This window comes from Ursus arctos, unplaced genomic scaffold, assembly GCF_023065955.2.
Source record: "Ursus arctos isolate Adak ecotype North America unplaced genomic scaffold, UrsArc2.0 scaffold_9, whole genome shotgun sequence".
Lineage (NCBI taxonomy): Eukaryota > Metazoa > Chordata > Mammalia > Carnivora > Ursidae > Ursus > Ursus arctos.
The window spans coordinates 59,768,882-59,785,796 of record NW_026623111.1 but is presented as its reverse complement, the minus strand read 5'-3'; the positions used below and the strand labels follow the sequence as shown (position 1 = coordinate 59,785,796).

Sequence of the window (16,915 nt, the reverse complement as noted above, 5' to 3'; positions counted from 1 at the left end):
TTCAACCCAAGAGTGGCTTGAACCTTCTCAAGCTTTGATTGGCCCTGAAGAGGATGGTGGACAAAAGGGCTGAGGTAAGGAATACAATTAGGGCTAAGCAAAGTTTAGCCCTAACTGTCATGACTAAGACCATTTGCTTAGGCATCAGGAGGCCTTAGATTTGAATTCTGGTTTTGTCTCTTACTAGTTACGTGATTTGGGACAAGTAAATGTCTTATTGCCTCGGCTTCTGTTTCTGTAGAATGCAGCTGGTGAGATCTACTCCAATATAGAGTCAGCATAGTATGGTGATTAGAAGCATGAACTCTGCCTGGGTTTGAATTTTGGTTTGTTGTTTAGTAGCTGTATGGCCTTGAGCAAGTCACCTAACCCCTGTGTAACTAACAAATTCTACCTCTGTAAAATGAGGGTTCTTCATGGCTATCAAGGTAATAGTACCTGCCTCATGTGAAACGGTAATATTTCTTATTTGAGGATCCTGAATAATCATGTAGCTGCATTGTCAAAGACCAAAATAAAACTTAAGAGTGATATGATTCCTGACCTCTTAAAGTAGAAATCTGAAAAATGCTAGAATACTGGATTTTGATGGCATTTTATAATCCTTTGTGTGTGTGTTAAAGAAAGAAACACTGAATTGTAGACAACAGAAAATGTAGGATGAATAGGTTCTTTACTTCCATCCAAGAAATCTATTTAATAAAAATAAATAAAAAAACAAAAAGAGCAAACGAAATCAAGAGCCAGATATAGCTTCAAACCTGGACATGCTGAAGTGGGTCCCCTAAAGTGGCAAGAGGAATGAGGGACGCTAGGACAGTGGAGCTCAGCCCAGGAGAGCCAGGCTGCATCCAGGGAAGGAGAGGATGGGGGTTTAAGGATCTTCTTCTGTTTGTCCAACCCAGTGTAAAACTTTGTTAAAGGAAACATTGGAGATTTTAAGAATCAATATAATGAGACAGTGAAAATAGGTTTTGGTAAGAGTTTGGAAATTTCTGGAGGAAATATCAAGGAAAAGAGACTCTCATAGTCAAGCATTTTCTCACTGTGTTAATATCAGGAATAAATTCACTCACCCATTGCCACATAATTTAGATCTTCTGTAAAAGGCAAGTATCATGCAAATAGAAATTAATATGATGAAATCCTACTTTTCATTGTGATGAGTCAGAGAATGTCTACATTTGAGCAAATGCTCTGGTAAGAATGAGTTGCTCATAATTAAGTAAAACGTTTACTCAAGTTTATTGAATAGCATTAGATTAATAAGAAGCATTAAAGAATCAGGTACCAGAGACCAAGAAAAAAAAAGTCTGTGCAAAAGATGTGAGTAAAAAATGTTCGTCAAAGCAAATGTATAAAAGAGTACATCTGAACATCAGCTTAAATGCTTTTCCTGAATATTCTATGAATTTAAGTCTAGGGATCATTGAATGTTACTAGTTTTTGTATATGACAGTAAATCTCATAAAAGAACTCTTAGAAGTAGGACCCCATTTCTCTCAATACTGAGCTTTTAAACGGAAGATACCAACTATGAGAGCCCTCTGTCTCATAAAATTCCATGGGTTTCCCAGGCAGGTTTCAAGTCTCTTATGGAAGACTGCTTTTCTTACAGTGTAAAATGATTGAAATGAATTCCATCATTTCCTTCTTAACTCAAGCCACATGTTCAGATTTGAGGTTTAAATTCTTGTTCCCTTATTTTCTAGAAAAAAATTTAGCACTAAGCAATAGGCATACTATTAAAAGAAACTTATGTGATTTATTACTAAGTAATTATCCTCAAAGAAACTTTCCTCTGTGATGAATGAGAGTGCACAGCCCAAGTATATAGGGTACCATATTTTTCAAAAAGCCCAACTTGGCCCCATCAGCTGCTCTAGGGATATTTTTACATATATTTTCATGCTTGCTAATATGGGGAAGTTCTTTTTCTTGGAAAGATTCATCCAAATACAAAACTAAAACTCAGAGCAGGTTTGGGGAGAATACAGGTGTCCTTAGTGGGGATATTGGCATCACTTGATCCTTTTCTTAACCACTGGAGCTGGCCGAGTTGAAGGAGCATTTTTTCTGTAATAAAAAGAAAAACAAGAGTCGTGTTTATTTTTTATATTTTTTTATTATGTCATATTAGTTACCATACAGTACTTCATTAGTTTTTGATGTAGTGTTCCATGGTTCATTGTTTGCGTATAACACCCAGTGCTCATTGCAATGCGTGAGCTCCTTAATACCCATCACCATGCTAACCCATCCTCCCACCCCCTTCTCCTCTGAAACCCTCAGTTTGTTTCCTGGAGTCCATAGTCTCTCATGGTTCATCTCCCTCTCTGATTCCCCCCCCTTCATTTTTTTGTTCCTTCTCCTGATGTCCTCCATGCTATTCCTTATGTTCCACAAATAAGTGAAACCATATGATAATTGTCTTTCTCTGCTTGACTTATTTCACTTAGCACAATCTCCTCCAGTTCCATCCATGTCAATGCAAATGGTGGGTATTCATCCTTTCTGATGGCTGAGTAATATTCCATAGAGAAAGCTTACTAGAAACCGGCTTTCCCTTAAAGATGTCAAACAAGGAATATTGTACATATTGGCTTCCAATTTAATTTATTGAGCTATTGAAATCAGTCACCCTTACTCATTTGAAAAGAGACAGTGAAGAATGGGTATTTGTCTTTGGAATGTCTCATAAATTTAAAATGGTCTCCATTTTGACTGCCCATCAAAAGGAAACCCTTCAGTACTAATTGGAATCTGGAAACCCTTGGAATGCCAGACTTACCTCTGTAATATTTTTACTAATTTTTGTGTCCATTTGAAGTGAGGGTTCAAGCATACAACTGACTTATTCTTCTTCCAAATTCTGGGGGGAAAAGAAACAAAAATTAAAAAAAAAACAGTGTTACATTTTCATCAATACTGCACTTAGGGAACTTGAGTATAAAAATATTCCTGGATGAAGTAAAATTGGAAGTGGGCAGTTTAGGATCTGAAGTAGGTGACTTGTAGTATGAGTTCTGAGGAGCAAGGAAAGCCTTTGCAGAACAGTCGTATGTGAGCCCGTGGAGCTGCAGATGAAGTTTCTAGAATCTCAAGTGTCAGGGGTTAATGCTTTGCTGACAGTCTTCCCATGAATTGGAGGTGACCAAATAGCTGACTCCAAGATTGGCTCCCTTAGAAATCTGTATCACAACATCTTTAAAATGTGTTTGTCTATTGAGCTTGGGAGAATGAAGTAAACTCTAGAAACCACTCTCTTGAGGAAATTTTATTTGAAAAAAGTTCAATGAAATTGAATGTGGGAGAGTGACATCTGCATTTTGTTGAACCTCTAGTTAGTGAGGCTTTCACTGCTCTAAGAGATTCGACGACAACAAAAGCAGCCATGATAATTCCTAGCTAATATTGATCAAGCACTTACAATGTGTGAGTCACTATGCTCAGCAGGTGGCATGAATTTGCTCAATCTCACACAGATCCTATGCTAGAGAACTATTATTTCCTCACATTCACATAAGGAACTTGAGGTGTAGAGAGTTTGAATGACTTGCCCAAGACTGCACAGCAAATGCAGCAGTAGGGCAGCACCCAGATGAAATTATCCATCTCCAGATAGCCACCACTCTACACGGGCAGGATCCGAATGGTTATCAAGTGCTGGACACAGCATCAAATATTTTACCTGCAGTGGAGGATGTGAGGTCTTCCTGGTGATAGCAAACTGGGACACTCAACTCTCTATTGGGGTGGACGTTGAACAAAACAATTTCTTGACATTTACCTTAGTTATGAAATAACAGCAAGGATCCATCCATCTAGCTTTGAAACTCTACCCTTTAACTGAATCTTAGAGAGGTCAGAGGTCATAGCATTGTTGCGTTCTTGGGCAGAACCTTCCAGTTCTGTTTCAGAGTTCATGATGGAAAATAAATTTCTGACCACTCACAGTATTTTTATCCTGATTGCTATGAGTTTCTCATAATTTCCAGCTTTTTTTCTATATCTGATTAAAATTCAGAAACACAGAAATTTGGGGAGAAGATATAAAATCAAATTCTTGTCACTTCAAAATGATTGAAGTTAACAAAGAGAAAATTAGGATACATTACTTCCTCAGGTTGAGAGGTGAGAGATGACTCACAGTAGAGGAAATGTAATTTAAGAAGAAAGAGAGAGAGTCTCAGTTTTCTACATAGCTAGAGGAACTGCTCCCAAATAGGTCATGGCTAGACTTGGCATCTTTGAGGTTTGTTTGTTTGTTTGTTTGTTTTTAATTCAATCAGCCAACATGGAGTACATCATTAGTTTCAGGTGTAGTGTTCAACAATTCATCAGTTGTGTATAACACCCAGTGCTCACTGACATCTCTGAGTTTGAGGACAATAATTGTGGTTTAGTTAGAACCTTCATTGGTGAAGACATTAGGGAAAGCATAATGCTTTTTTAATGAAAAGATTTCATACATATTTTTAATATCCCGTATATTTTTTTTTTTACAAGTTGAATCCAACTAGGGCGAGAGACCCAAAGCACATAGCAAAATGGGACAAACAAAAAACAGCTGCTTACAAACACATCAACAGTCTAAAGAAGTCCAAGGGAAGGGTAGCTAATGAAAATGAACTCAGGGATGCCCTGAGAAAGACGCTATACCTCATACTTCAAGGTATTGCAGGGGCTTGGTTCATAAAGACAGAGTGAAGAAGGAGAAATCAATTTTCCAAGTAGTTATACACAAAAGATCTGTAGGCGCTATTTAAAATATTAAGTGTAACAATCCAGCATTGGTTGTACCTCTGTTCTATGCCAGGGAAAGGATAGAGCACTGGGGAGGAGAGAAACAAATAAATCTGATTCCTGTGTATAAAGAACTTATCTTCTGGTGGAAGTGGGAGAGAGAGAGAGAGAGAGAGAGGGAGAGCGAGCACCACAAACCTGATTGTTCCAACATAGTGATGCTATAATCACAGCTAATATTTACTGAACATTTATTACATTTATTACTGTGCCAGACACTGTACTATGAGCTTTATATGCAATGTGTAAATTCTCATTTGATGTACCATGAAAAATGCTATGATAGAAGTATGAACAGATTTCTCTGAAAGCACTGAAAAGGAAGGGTCACTCACTACATCAAAACTAATGAAGTACTGTGTGGTAACTAACATAACATAATAAAAAAATAGACACAACATTTCAGTAAAAGAAGATACCTATTGAATTTCTTGCAGCCACTACTGTCCCCTTAGCCTAACTCTTCAATCAAAGTTGATCTTAAAGCTAAAGGACAGTTCCGTAAAACAGATGTTCGGACCAAGGACTGTTGTGAATACTTATTTTCCTGCTCTTTAACTTCTGGGGAGCAAAGTGTCTGCTTCTGCTGGCAATTTGAATTTGGCGGAGGAGAGAAGAAGCTGGGTGGGGGAACACCTGGGTGGAGTCCTGGTTCTGTCGATTTCTAGTGGTATGCCTCAGGGCAGTTCATTAACCTCCCCAAGCATCAGTTTCTGCCTCTGTAGAGGAGTGATATAGACACTAAGGTAACTTAATAGGGCTGTTAAAGGAGTAAGATGAGTGAAGGTGTGGAAAGCGCTTACCTCAGGGCCACTGCAAAACAGGTATTTAATAAATATTACGGAGTCTCATTATTAGCTTGAGAATTGTTAGCAATTCTCAAAGTAAATCACTTTGAGATTCTTGAGTAAGAATTCTATGTTGCATACCTGAACAATACTGAAAAGATACTATGTGGCAACGTTGGATCTGATTCTCGAGGGAAGAAAAGCATCACATAAGCATTTCTCCTGCAACTTACATGATTTCTTTGTTCGGGCACCCATTCCCAGGGGGGAAGACCTGAAGCTTGTCGATGTGGTGCATCGGGATAATGACTGAGGCCTCTTGGATGCATTTGCACTTTAAGTTGGTATTGTAGGCCTCCAGAACACCTGTAAACACAATCAGTTATTTTAATCCCCTCGGCATACAACGCAGAACTTGAATTTAATGACGAATCTTTCAAGCGGCGCATTTGAAGATTTAAAAATTTCAAGTCGGCGCTTTGAGTTGGTGTATTTCTGCTTGTCTTGGCTTATTTTTAAACATTTTCTACCAAAACCTGAAAAATAAAATCAGCTTTCGAAAAACACAACACCTTTTGAAATTCGTGATGGTGTTATATTGGTGCTCAGGCGACTGTCTATATAATAAAATTTGAAGGCCACCACTCTGGGGACTTACAACTCAGTTATAATTAATATAGTGTCAAGTCAACTGATCTTCCCTCCAAACACATAAAAACCGAAGATACGAATTCCTTACAGTGTCCCCTGAGCAATACTACGCTGTAACAGAGTTCTCGCTCTTATCACACTTGAACCACCCCTTCCCTTGTCTCTCCAAGGAAATACCGCAGAAGAGATTTTTTGTTTTTGTGTAACATGCTGGTCCACCGTATCAGCTGCAAGTCATTACCAACCAAAGGCCAATAATAAAGATTCCAGACTATTTTTATTCAACAACACTGGTGATTAGTACTAAGTACTTTTATGAGTAATCTATCTCATGTATTTTAATGAATTCTACCCCCTTTAAACCCAACGCCTACACCATGCTTGACATGTATTGGCAAATAAAAAGGACCTGGCTCTCAAGGCATTTACAATTTGGTGAAGGAAACCAATGAACAAAGACTAAAATGTCACGGAATGTTGTATTTCACACCCAAGATCCAAACTGCACGATGGGAACAGAGGACTTTGCCAGGGCAATGGGAAAACTTTATGGAGGAAGAAAGAGATAAAGGTCTTGAAGAATAAAAATAGCATGTGAAGCAAAATAAAAATTGAAAAACAATTCCTTGCACTTTAAGAACAAAAATTTGTCTTTTATACCTGAGCAGAGTATATCATTCTGCATATGCTTCGGATTTCTGCAGCTGTATAAAAATTTACAACTTCAACTGCATATTTACCTATTTACACAAACATAGTCACCCCATTTGGACTTGGAAGTCTGCTCGTTTGCAGAAAGCACGTACCTAAGTACCCGTGTCGTGTTTACAACGGCTCATGTCAGAGCTAGCCATATAGAATCGAGCCAAACATTCCCTGCAGGAGACCAATCTGTTGAGGTCAATTATCTTTAAACCCTATAAAGAGTTTAGTCAGAAGGGATAGCATTGAAAGGCAGAGCAAAGAAGATACACACGGGGAGAATTAGTTACAGCAGAACTGAATCTGAAAAAGACCAGGAATAGACAAGCCAAGTATAAGTCACACGGACGCTGGACTTCAATGTCTCCATCTATGGATAAGAATCTTAACAACATACGTGCTTCTAGCTTCTAAGAGTTAAATCTCTAAGCACCTTACTTTTAGAAATCTAGGAACAGTTGAGTAGTCCCCCCCCCCCCACAGTCATATTGCTCCCCATTTTCTAATTAAAACAAAAAAGAAAGAAAGGAATGGCGAAGACTATTTCTGCACAAAGCACAATGATAAGGTATGTGAAAGTTCTCACCATGGACAGGGGGGAGGCTGCAGACCAGCAGTATGAGCAGCAGAGATCCCAGGGTGAACCTCATTCTGCCTCAAGGTGGAGTTCAGACTTCAGCTCTGGGTCTAAACTGTGGGTTCTGAGCACAGAGACTCCTATTTATTTATGCCAGTGAAGGCCCTCCCACTGCCTTTGTCTCCAATAGGTCAGCTGTGTCATCATTTTTAAAAGTCCCCAAATACTGCTGAGCTTGCTTTTTTTTGAACTCCCCTTGCAAATTTTATGAATTGGCTTCAGAGCACTATAAGTATAATGAAATAGTCTTGAAAATGTAGACTATAAATGGTAGGGATGCTGCAGAAATTTGGGGGTGGGGAGAAAGGGAAAAGACATCAGACTGGCAGTTCCACAGCACTCTCTTTAGAATCACTCTCTGTGGTCGTGGCTTTGATTGCTTCTCTCAGGAAAGGGTCAGCAGGCCTTCTCAATGACATTTGAATACATGCTCCCCAAATTAGAGACTCTGTCGAGCGCATCCTTGTGCCCCTGTCCCCTGTAAGAAAATCTAGCCTTTGGCAGGTGCTCAGTAAATATTTGCAGATCTAATGAATGTCTCCTTATGTACAGATTCCTATGCTGACTAGGTTACTGTTTTTCTACCAGACTTTCCCACTTTTCATTTCATTATCTGAAATCTGTAATTATGTATGTGATTTGACCATTGTGGAAATCCTGGAAGGGGCAAGTACGTGTCTCCTCATTGATGTGCCTGTGTCTTGAAGGAAGGGAGGCAACAGCTTTGAGGAGAATCTTTCTGTCTCTGGGATGCAGGTTCTTGAGCTTGAAAACCAGGTGCAGTGGCGGGTATCATGAAAATTTCATCAGATGCTAAAGTCAATACTACAGTTTTAACAAAGCATATGGGCAGTTTGGTTTTGATCCTGCGAAATAGCCCATGAGGACCATGAGCCCATAGCCTTAACTCCTCTGCCAGGAGCTCTTTGATTTAAAAAAAAAAAAAAAAAAAGTGGAGAAAGTATATGGACAATGGGTGGTTTGGCCTGGAGAACCACTGGGCTGCCCTGGGAGTATGCAGGTATGGATATATGAAACCAGACCCACTGAACCACTGAAAAATCGAAGGTTTGGCTTCCTAAACAACTGGATTTTTGCTACTCACTTAGCATTGTGTATGTTCAGCATCTCAGATGCTCCTCGGTGTATGGGCTGGGGGTTGTGGTGATGTCACACAGCCCTTCAACAAGCAGTTCTCCCCTTGGCCTGAGTGACTGCAGTGACTGAAACTCATCAGTGTTGAGGCAGCCTTCCCAATGTTTGCACAGGTCTAGTTGCTAGAAAGTTCTCCCGTATGCATATGTGAAAGCTGCTTCCTTAATAGTTCAGCCAGTTTCTCCTAATTCAACCCCTTATCACCATACGAAAACAATTCTAAATGTTCTTTCATAAGATAGCACCCCAAATATTTGAAGACACTGTGTGTGCCAGTTGGGTCCCTCAGGAAGCAGATGTTAAGATGGATGTTAGAGTAAAAGAAGTTTCTGTTGTTGTTGTTATTGTTGTTGTTGTTTTCAGAATGACTCCTGTTGGATAAAAGTGGGGAGGAGCACAGGAGGGCAGGGAGAGCCTCAGACTGCAGTGCTGATCCCACAAAGTCTGTGACAAGCTGATGGGGGTGTCCTGAGAAAAGACTATTAGAGGAGCCCCACAGTGGGCAGAAATATCCAGGTCCTGCCACCCCTGCCATGCTCAGTCATTGGGGCTTCTCAGAAACAGCATGGTCTCTGGTAGAACGTGCAAACAGATCCTGGGGATGTTAACAGCTGGAGGCTGTCAGCTAACTGTACTTCTCGTGGCTGGCCAGAAAGTTATTTCTTCAAGGGCGATCTGAGCAGTGAAACTCCGTGGCTCTCACACGGGGTTATGAACTGGAGGTTAAGAGCACAGACTATGGAGTCACCCGGTCAATGACTTTGGACAGGTCACTTAATTTATCTATGTCTTATATTTACCGGTTTTCACACGGGGATAATACTAATTTTAAAGGATTGTTTGGGGAATGAAATCATACAGTACATGTAGAGTTCTTGGTAGAGTGCCTGACACATACAGATAGCCTGTTTGTCCATTCATCCGTCTATCCATCCGTCTGTCCATCCATCCAGTATCAACCACGTCTTAACTAATTTCCACTCTAAAACCCACATGTACACACTTCGAAGGTAAATATTTCTAGGTCCTTTAACTTATAGCAGTTTGAAGTTCTCTCGGCTTCTTCTTTTCATCACTTATATTCAAAAAGATAAACCACCACCTGATTTATCTTTTTTGAAATCTGTTAGGTCTTTTTCATTGTTTCCCCTAAATCATGACTGCTCTTCTTTTTGCCCTCCCATACTTTCGCTGACTCACAGATACTCATACGCATACTTGTGTACACATACATCTAAATACCCTAGTACCCCAAGTATGGTTTTGCCAATGCAAACTAGAGGAAGCCCATTACCTCCTTTGTCCGAGGCACTAGTCTTCTATTAATGCATTCCTAGACTGAATAACATTATTCTGGTCACTTACGTTTAGTAGGTAGGCAACGGAATTTGTTTCTTTTGCAAACGGCCAATTTCTGACTCTGTCTCTTTCATTTCACTCTTGCGCAGTTTGATTTGGGAACCAAGTGTAGCACTTTTACATTTGCCTTTGTTATGTGTACTATATATCTCCTTGTTAGAACAAAAATGAGTGATGCTGACAAGAACAGAAAGAACATAGCGACAAAGGTACCTGAAAGAGGACTCTGAATAAATCTAGGAAATTCCCCAATTGGCTCTTGCTAAAATAGGGCCACTGGGTCAAGGAGCTAATTCCAGAGCAATTCTAAAGTTTGATTTTGGTCCTTTTAATGCTCAGAGTTCTGGATTTAGCTTATACTGACTAAAGGAGTCTTATACCTGCCTGCCCCAAGATGGGGTTGGAGGTTGGGAAGTCAGATGGTTCTAGAAGTTTCAAGTATGACTCTCCATGATCTCATTTATAGCAGGGGTAAAAAATTGCAAAGAGTTTGAATCCAAGAAAAAAAAATGAAACCAATGGATTTAGGGCCCAAAGGGATTTTATTTTTAAAATAGCTCTTATAGATACCTTTGTTTAAAAACATAAAAACACATGGGGCCCCAGGGTGGCTTAGTCGGTTTAGCGGTTAAGCATCATCTGCCTTTGGCTCAGGTTATGATCCCAGGGTCCTGGGAGGAGCCCCCAGGATGAGCAGGGAGCCTGCTTCCCCCCCCCCCATCTTCCTCTGTGCTTCCCCTCTCCCTCCCCCTCCCCCTCCCCCTGCTCATGCTCCCTCTGGTCGTTCTCTCTCTCTCTCTCTCTAATAAATAAATAAATAAATAAATAAATTTTAAAACATAAAAAACACATAACTTGGTTTATGATTTTTATGATCAGATATATTAAAAACAAGAAAAATGAGAAAATTATGGGGAGGGTTCTCCCCCCTCCGCGACTTTGGAAATAAACCAGATTTTCTCCTCACACCAAGAAGAGCTGAGTAGCCTTGAGCACCGTAGTACTCATGGTCCATGGACTAGCACCATCAGCTTTATCTGAGAGGTTGTTAAAAATGCAGACTCTCGGGTCACTTTGACAGGATTCCTAGGTGATTTAAATGCGCTGTAAAGTCTGAGGAGCGCTGGTAGCAGAGCACGAGCCACAAGCATATGCACATTGTCTTCAGAGAAGTGTTTGCCCAGGTCATCTCCTCAGGGTATGAAGTACATACCTCAGAGTGTGGTGTACAGGGCAGGCGCGCCCACTGACAGCCAGATGCAGAGTGTGACATCAACAAGAAAGGTGTTTGTTTGTTTGTTTGTTTGTTTAGTTAGTTAGTTTTTATTTGACAGAGAGAGACAGCGAGAGAGGGAACACAAGCAGGCGGAGTGGGAGAGGAAGACGCAGGCTTCCCACTGAGCAGGGAGCCTGATGCGGGGCTCGATCCCAGGACCCTGGGATCATGACCTGAGCCAAAGGCAGATGCTTAATGGCTGAGCCACCCAGGTGCCCCAAGAGAGGTGGCAGAACTGGCCAAAACTAGGTAGCTGATAGGCATTGAACAGAGGATCTATCATAGAGTTTAAAATGATGAAAGGATAAAATTCTTACAATTTTACGTAGCTTGTAATAAAATAGAAGGTAAGATAAAGATCACTTTGACCAAATTGACAACATTTTCTTCTATGCCATTTAAAAAGCAACTCAAGTAGAAAACAGAAACTTACTTCATTCCATTCACAAATGTTTTACCCTGCTGAAAATCTGATATCTATTTGCTTCCAATAGATTGATGGCCGGTAAGAGCTCATGTTCTGAAATCAGACCATCGACGTTTGTATCCGCCTCCAACACTTACTTGCCCTGTTGTGGTCCTCAATGCTCGGTTCCTCCTGTATTAATAGTATTAATTACTGTAATACCTTCTTAGAGAGTTCTATAGGGAACATGGTGCCAGGAAAGTGCTTTGCTCAGTGCTTGGCAAATGGCAAACACTCAATCAATGTTAGATTTTTGTTTTTTTACCTTTGTGAAAACACAAAAATGTATTAGTTTTTCATTTTTTCTATTTAATTAAATTAAATTTTAATTTTATTTTATTGTGGTAAGAATACAACATGAGCTCCACCCTCTTAATACATTTTTAAGTGTACCATATGGTACTGTTGATTATCAGTACAATGTAGTACAACGGGTCTCTGGATCTTATTCGTCTTTTTAAAGAAGCAACTTTGGCTTAGTTTGTAAGTCAAGCTCTTGACATGAATTAAAGTGTCATTTAGGTTTGCATTGGACATTTGATTCCTTGAATTTAAAGGTCCTCTGATCAAAAGGCTGTTCCTCTTTGAGACTGATCACCCACACTTTAATTTTACCCACTTTCAACAAAAATATTGATCTATTTTCCCTAAGGAGAGACTCCTGGAGGTTTGTATTAGTTACAGATGTATGGTCTTACAAAGAGGGTGTCTTACCTTTTGCCATCAATTTAATCTCAACTGAATTGCTTGCAAAAGTCTGTTACATCAGAAACCAGGGATGTACTGTATGGTGACTGACATAATATAATAAAAAAAACATTAAAATAAAAAATTTAAAAAAAGATGGACCATTATAATAAAAAAAAAAGTCTGTTATTCGCCAGATAATGGTTTTAAGACCCATTCTGCGGAAAAGGTATTTTTCCAAGGTAGTTAAATTTACGTTTCAAGTTTTGTTCGAGTTCAACTCAAAAACAGCGAATCCCGGACAAAGCTAAAATGTTCCTAAAACTCCTTTTCTACCTGCTAGGATGGTGATTTGCCAGCAGGCTGCTAGGTGGCAGTATTACGTACAGAAACAGCTTGCTGGAGGGGAAAGGCCTGGCCTCAGGTAAAGACTACAGTGCGCTGTTGCATTATGATTTCAACGTTCCAGTCATTTGTTTGATTTGGTTTATTGCTTTTTAAGATATATTGTGACTTTTGAGATTTTTTGATTAGGCTGAAATGTTAATCAAAGAGGGGAGAAAAACCCCTAAAAATCTTAAGTAATCTAACAAATTCTGGGCCAAATCCAACTCCCTGGCCCCAAGGTTGCAAAATCAGATGTGGCAGTTCTCTGGCTGGCAACACATGAGGCCTCAGCAGAGCTGGGCGTGAATCTTCCACGATCAGAAAGTTTTCAGAGAACAGTGAAGCTACCGTATGCCGATGTCAAAGCGTAGTCAGATTTTCCAGCCTTTTAAAGCACAGCACAGTGAACATTAACGAAATAGTCACCTTGTTTCTTTCGTTTGGATTCCATAATATACATATTATTTCATCATCTGCTTTTTTCACTGAGCATATCTTTATGTTATAACCATGCGTGGAGTCCTGTATATTATAAATAAAAGTCAATGGTTGAATTTTTCAGCAAGAGCACCCCTATTTACTTTTGAAAGTTTTTGGCATATCACTTTGTTCTTTTTATAACCTCCGATCCTTACACCTTAGTGCCCCCAGGCAATGGTCTTGGCCTCACATTCCTTTGCCAGAGTCTTCCCTTTGTCACCAGACCTTAAGCTCCTCTTCTCACTGGATACCCTCTCCATTGGTACGCACGTCTTTTCCCTGCTTCAAATTTAGATGTAAGTCCACTCACATTGGTATCTATCCAACAGCCTACTGGTCATTTCTTCATAGAGGCCTCTTAGGTCTCTCCAACCCATCACATTCAAAACTGAATTCTCCAAAATCTGCTCTACCTCCAGTATGCCCAGTCTTAGTAAATGGTATCGTCACCCACCCAGTTGCTCCGAAGCCAGTAAGTCATCCTTCCTTCATCTCCCTTAATCTTGTTCTCCAAGAGCTGCCACTTGTATCTGTTAGTGTCTTGGCTTTGTCCATTTTTCTCCACTCTCATTGCTACCTCCTATTCCAAGCCACCATTATCTGTTGTTGGACCCATTGCAGGAGCCTGCTAACTGCTCTTTTCCCATCCCTACTCCAGTCTGTTTTCATGCTGCAGCCATTCAGTCATCTTTTCAAAACACAATCCTGATTGTCTCATTGCTCTGCTCCAGAAGCTTCTCATTGTCCTTATGTGGCTAAGTCCTTACTTCTCTCCAGTTTCATCTTTCCTCACTTCCTTGCTCTCTACTCAACTTTGCAAGTTGATTTGAGGACCCTGTGCAATCACTCTGCCTTCCACTAGGGGTCTGAAGTTCACAGGCTGAGTATCTTCAGCAAAGACTCCAAATAATGGCTTTATTTCTATTCATTTTCAATAAATATTTTTTATTTCTATTTCTATTTATTTTCAATAGATAGAAATAGATGGTCTAGAAATGGAACGTGGATATGTTTGAAGCTTAGAATTAGGCACTACCCTATCTCCTCCTGAGTAGAACATGTTTACTGTGGACTCTCAACTTTCTGGTATATAATGAAGAAAATTTTCCCCAATAACCTTGACTCTACTATATCAGTGCTCACTTTCCTGCTGTCTAGGACATCTTCCACTTAGCATAATACCCTCTAGGTCCACCCATGTTGTTACAAATGGCAAAATCTCATTCTTTTTTATGGCTATGCAATATTCCAGTGTGTGTGTGTGTGTGTGTGTGTGTGTATCTTCTTATCCATCTATGGATGGACACTTGGGTTGCTTCTGTATGTTGGCTACTATAAATAATGCTGCAATAAACATAGGGGTCCATATAGCTTTTGGGATTTGTAGTTTCATTTTCTTTGGGTAAATACCCAGTAGTTGAATCACTGGATCATATATTATTTCCATTTTTAATTTTTTGAGGAATCTCCATATTGTTTTCCACAGTGGCTATACCAGTTTGCATTCCCACCAATAGAGCTCCAGCTTTCCCTTTTCTCAACATCCTTGTCAACACTTATTATTTCTTGTCTTTTGGATACTAGCCATTCTGACAGGTGTGAGGTGATATCTCACTGTAGTTTTGATTTGCATTTCCCTCATGATTAATGATATTGAGCATCTTTTCAAGTGTCTGTGGCCCATCTGTGTGGAAAAATGTCTATTCAGATCTTCTGCCCATTTTTAACTAGATTATTTGTTCTTTGGTGTTGAGTTTTATAAGTTCTTTACATATTTTGGATATTAATCCCTTATCAGTTATATCATTTGGAATATCTTCTCCTATTTAGTGGGTTGTCTTTTCATTTTGCTGATGGTTTTGTCACTGTGCAGAAGCTTTTTGTTTTGGTGTAGTCCCAATACTTCATTTTTGCTTTTGTTTCCCTTGTCACAGGAGACATATCTAGAAAAATGCCGCTAAGGCTGATGTCAAAGAGATTACTGCCTAGGTTTTCTTTTAGGAGCTTTATGGTTTTAGGTCTCATGCTTAGGTCTTTAATCCATTTTGAGTTTGTTTTTGTGTATGGTGTAAGAAAGTGGTTCAGTTTCATTCTTTTCCGTGGAGCTGTTCAGTTTTCCCAGCACTATTTATTGAAGAAACTGTCTTTTCCCTATTGTATATTCTTGCTTCCTTTGTGTAGATTAGTTGACCATATAAGCATGGGTTTATTTTCTGGGCTCTCTACCCAATGGAATATTTCTGTTCCATTGACCTATGTGTGTATTTTTGTGACAGTACCATAGCTTGGTGGTATCTCTTGAAACCTGGGATTGTGATACTTCCAGGTTTGTTCCTTTTTTCTCAAGACTGCTTTGGCTATTCAGGGTCTTTGGTGGTTCCATACAAATTTTAGGATTATTTGTTCTAGTTCTGTGAAGGCAACTTTTTTTTTTCCCCAGTATGACAAAGTCCATAAAGAAGTAGCATGGGATAGTCAATTCTTCATCCCCACCCAAACTAAAAGACTATTTGGGACCATTAATAGATGGTTGGAATGCCAAATTGAGCACACTCTGTGTGATACCGTCTCTGGACCAAAGCATGCTTACTTGGAGTCCCGAAGACTGTCTTAGGAAGTGGGGCATAGAACTGGGTACAGGCTACTTCCCCTAACTGCGCTGCAGATAGCAGTAAAGCTCTGAGACTATGAAGGTTCAGGGTGGCACAGCAGCATCCTCCGAAGGCCCTTGTCGGGCAGCTATGATGGGTCCTGGCAAGGAAGCTAGAGCAAAAAATCACTGACCGTCTTGTTACTCATCTCCCAGAAACCAGTAGGGTGCTTCTTGGGGGTGGTGGGTGGAAGTCCCATGACAAGCAGGTCAAAGTTTTAGAAGTATAATGTCAATACATACATGGCTACGTTTATAGTCAGAGTCTGTGACTTTCACGCTTTTATGCTGCATTCTTCTGTGAGTCATGAACAAAGAAAAGCTTATGAAACCTCCTTCTGTGGTTCAGTTTTATTTAGGATCCATGTGTGAACTAAATCACTATCATTGCTCTGTTCTTGCCTTCAAATGAACAAACAATTGTCAACTGTATGTCAGGCATTATGCAGAGTGCATTTAAAAAAAGATATGGCCCATGCCATGTGAAAGTCAGCCAAAAATTTAGCACCTTTATTGCATGAACTTGGGTTTCTAAGTGCAACCCATGCTGGCCTGGAGTTTAAAAGCACAAACGAGCATTACTTTTTTTTTTTTTTAAGGATTTTATTTATTTATTTGAGAGAGAGAGAGAGAGCATAAGGAGGGGGTGGGGGAGGAGGCAGGGGCAGAAGCAGACTCCCCACTGAGCAGGGAGCCCAACACAGGGCTCAAACCCAGGACCTTGAGAGCATGACTTGAGCCGAAGGCAGGCGCTTAAACTGACTGAGCCACCCAGGCGCCCCTAAACTAGCATCACTTTTTTTTTTTTTTTAAGATTTTATTTATTTATTCGACAGAGATAGAGACAGCCAGCGAGAGAGGGAACACAAGC

At 40.0% G+C, this 16,915-nt stretch overlaps 1 protein-coding gene across 1 annotated transcript; it reads right to left on the bottom strand.

Annotated features, from left to right (window-relative positions):
* Positions 1-1,244: 1,244 nt before the first annotated feature.
* Positions 1,245-7,626, bottom strand: CXCL13 (C-X-C motif chemokine ligand 13). The gene is made up of 4 exons (XM_026509625.3): positions 7,534-7,626; positions 5,828-5,960; positions 2,792-2,872; positions 1,245-2,076 (listed from the first exon to the last, which is right to left on the bottom strand). The coding sequence occupies exons 1-4, from the start codon at positions 7,595-7,597 to the stop codon at positions 2,022-2,024; spliced, it is 333 nt and encodes a 110-aa protein (XP_026365410.1). The 5' UTR covers positions 7,598-7,626; the 3' UTR covers positions 1,245-2,021.
* Between the last annotated feature and the right edge of the window lie 9,289 nt (positions 7,627-16,915).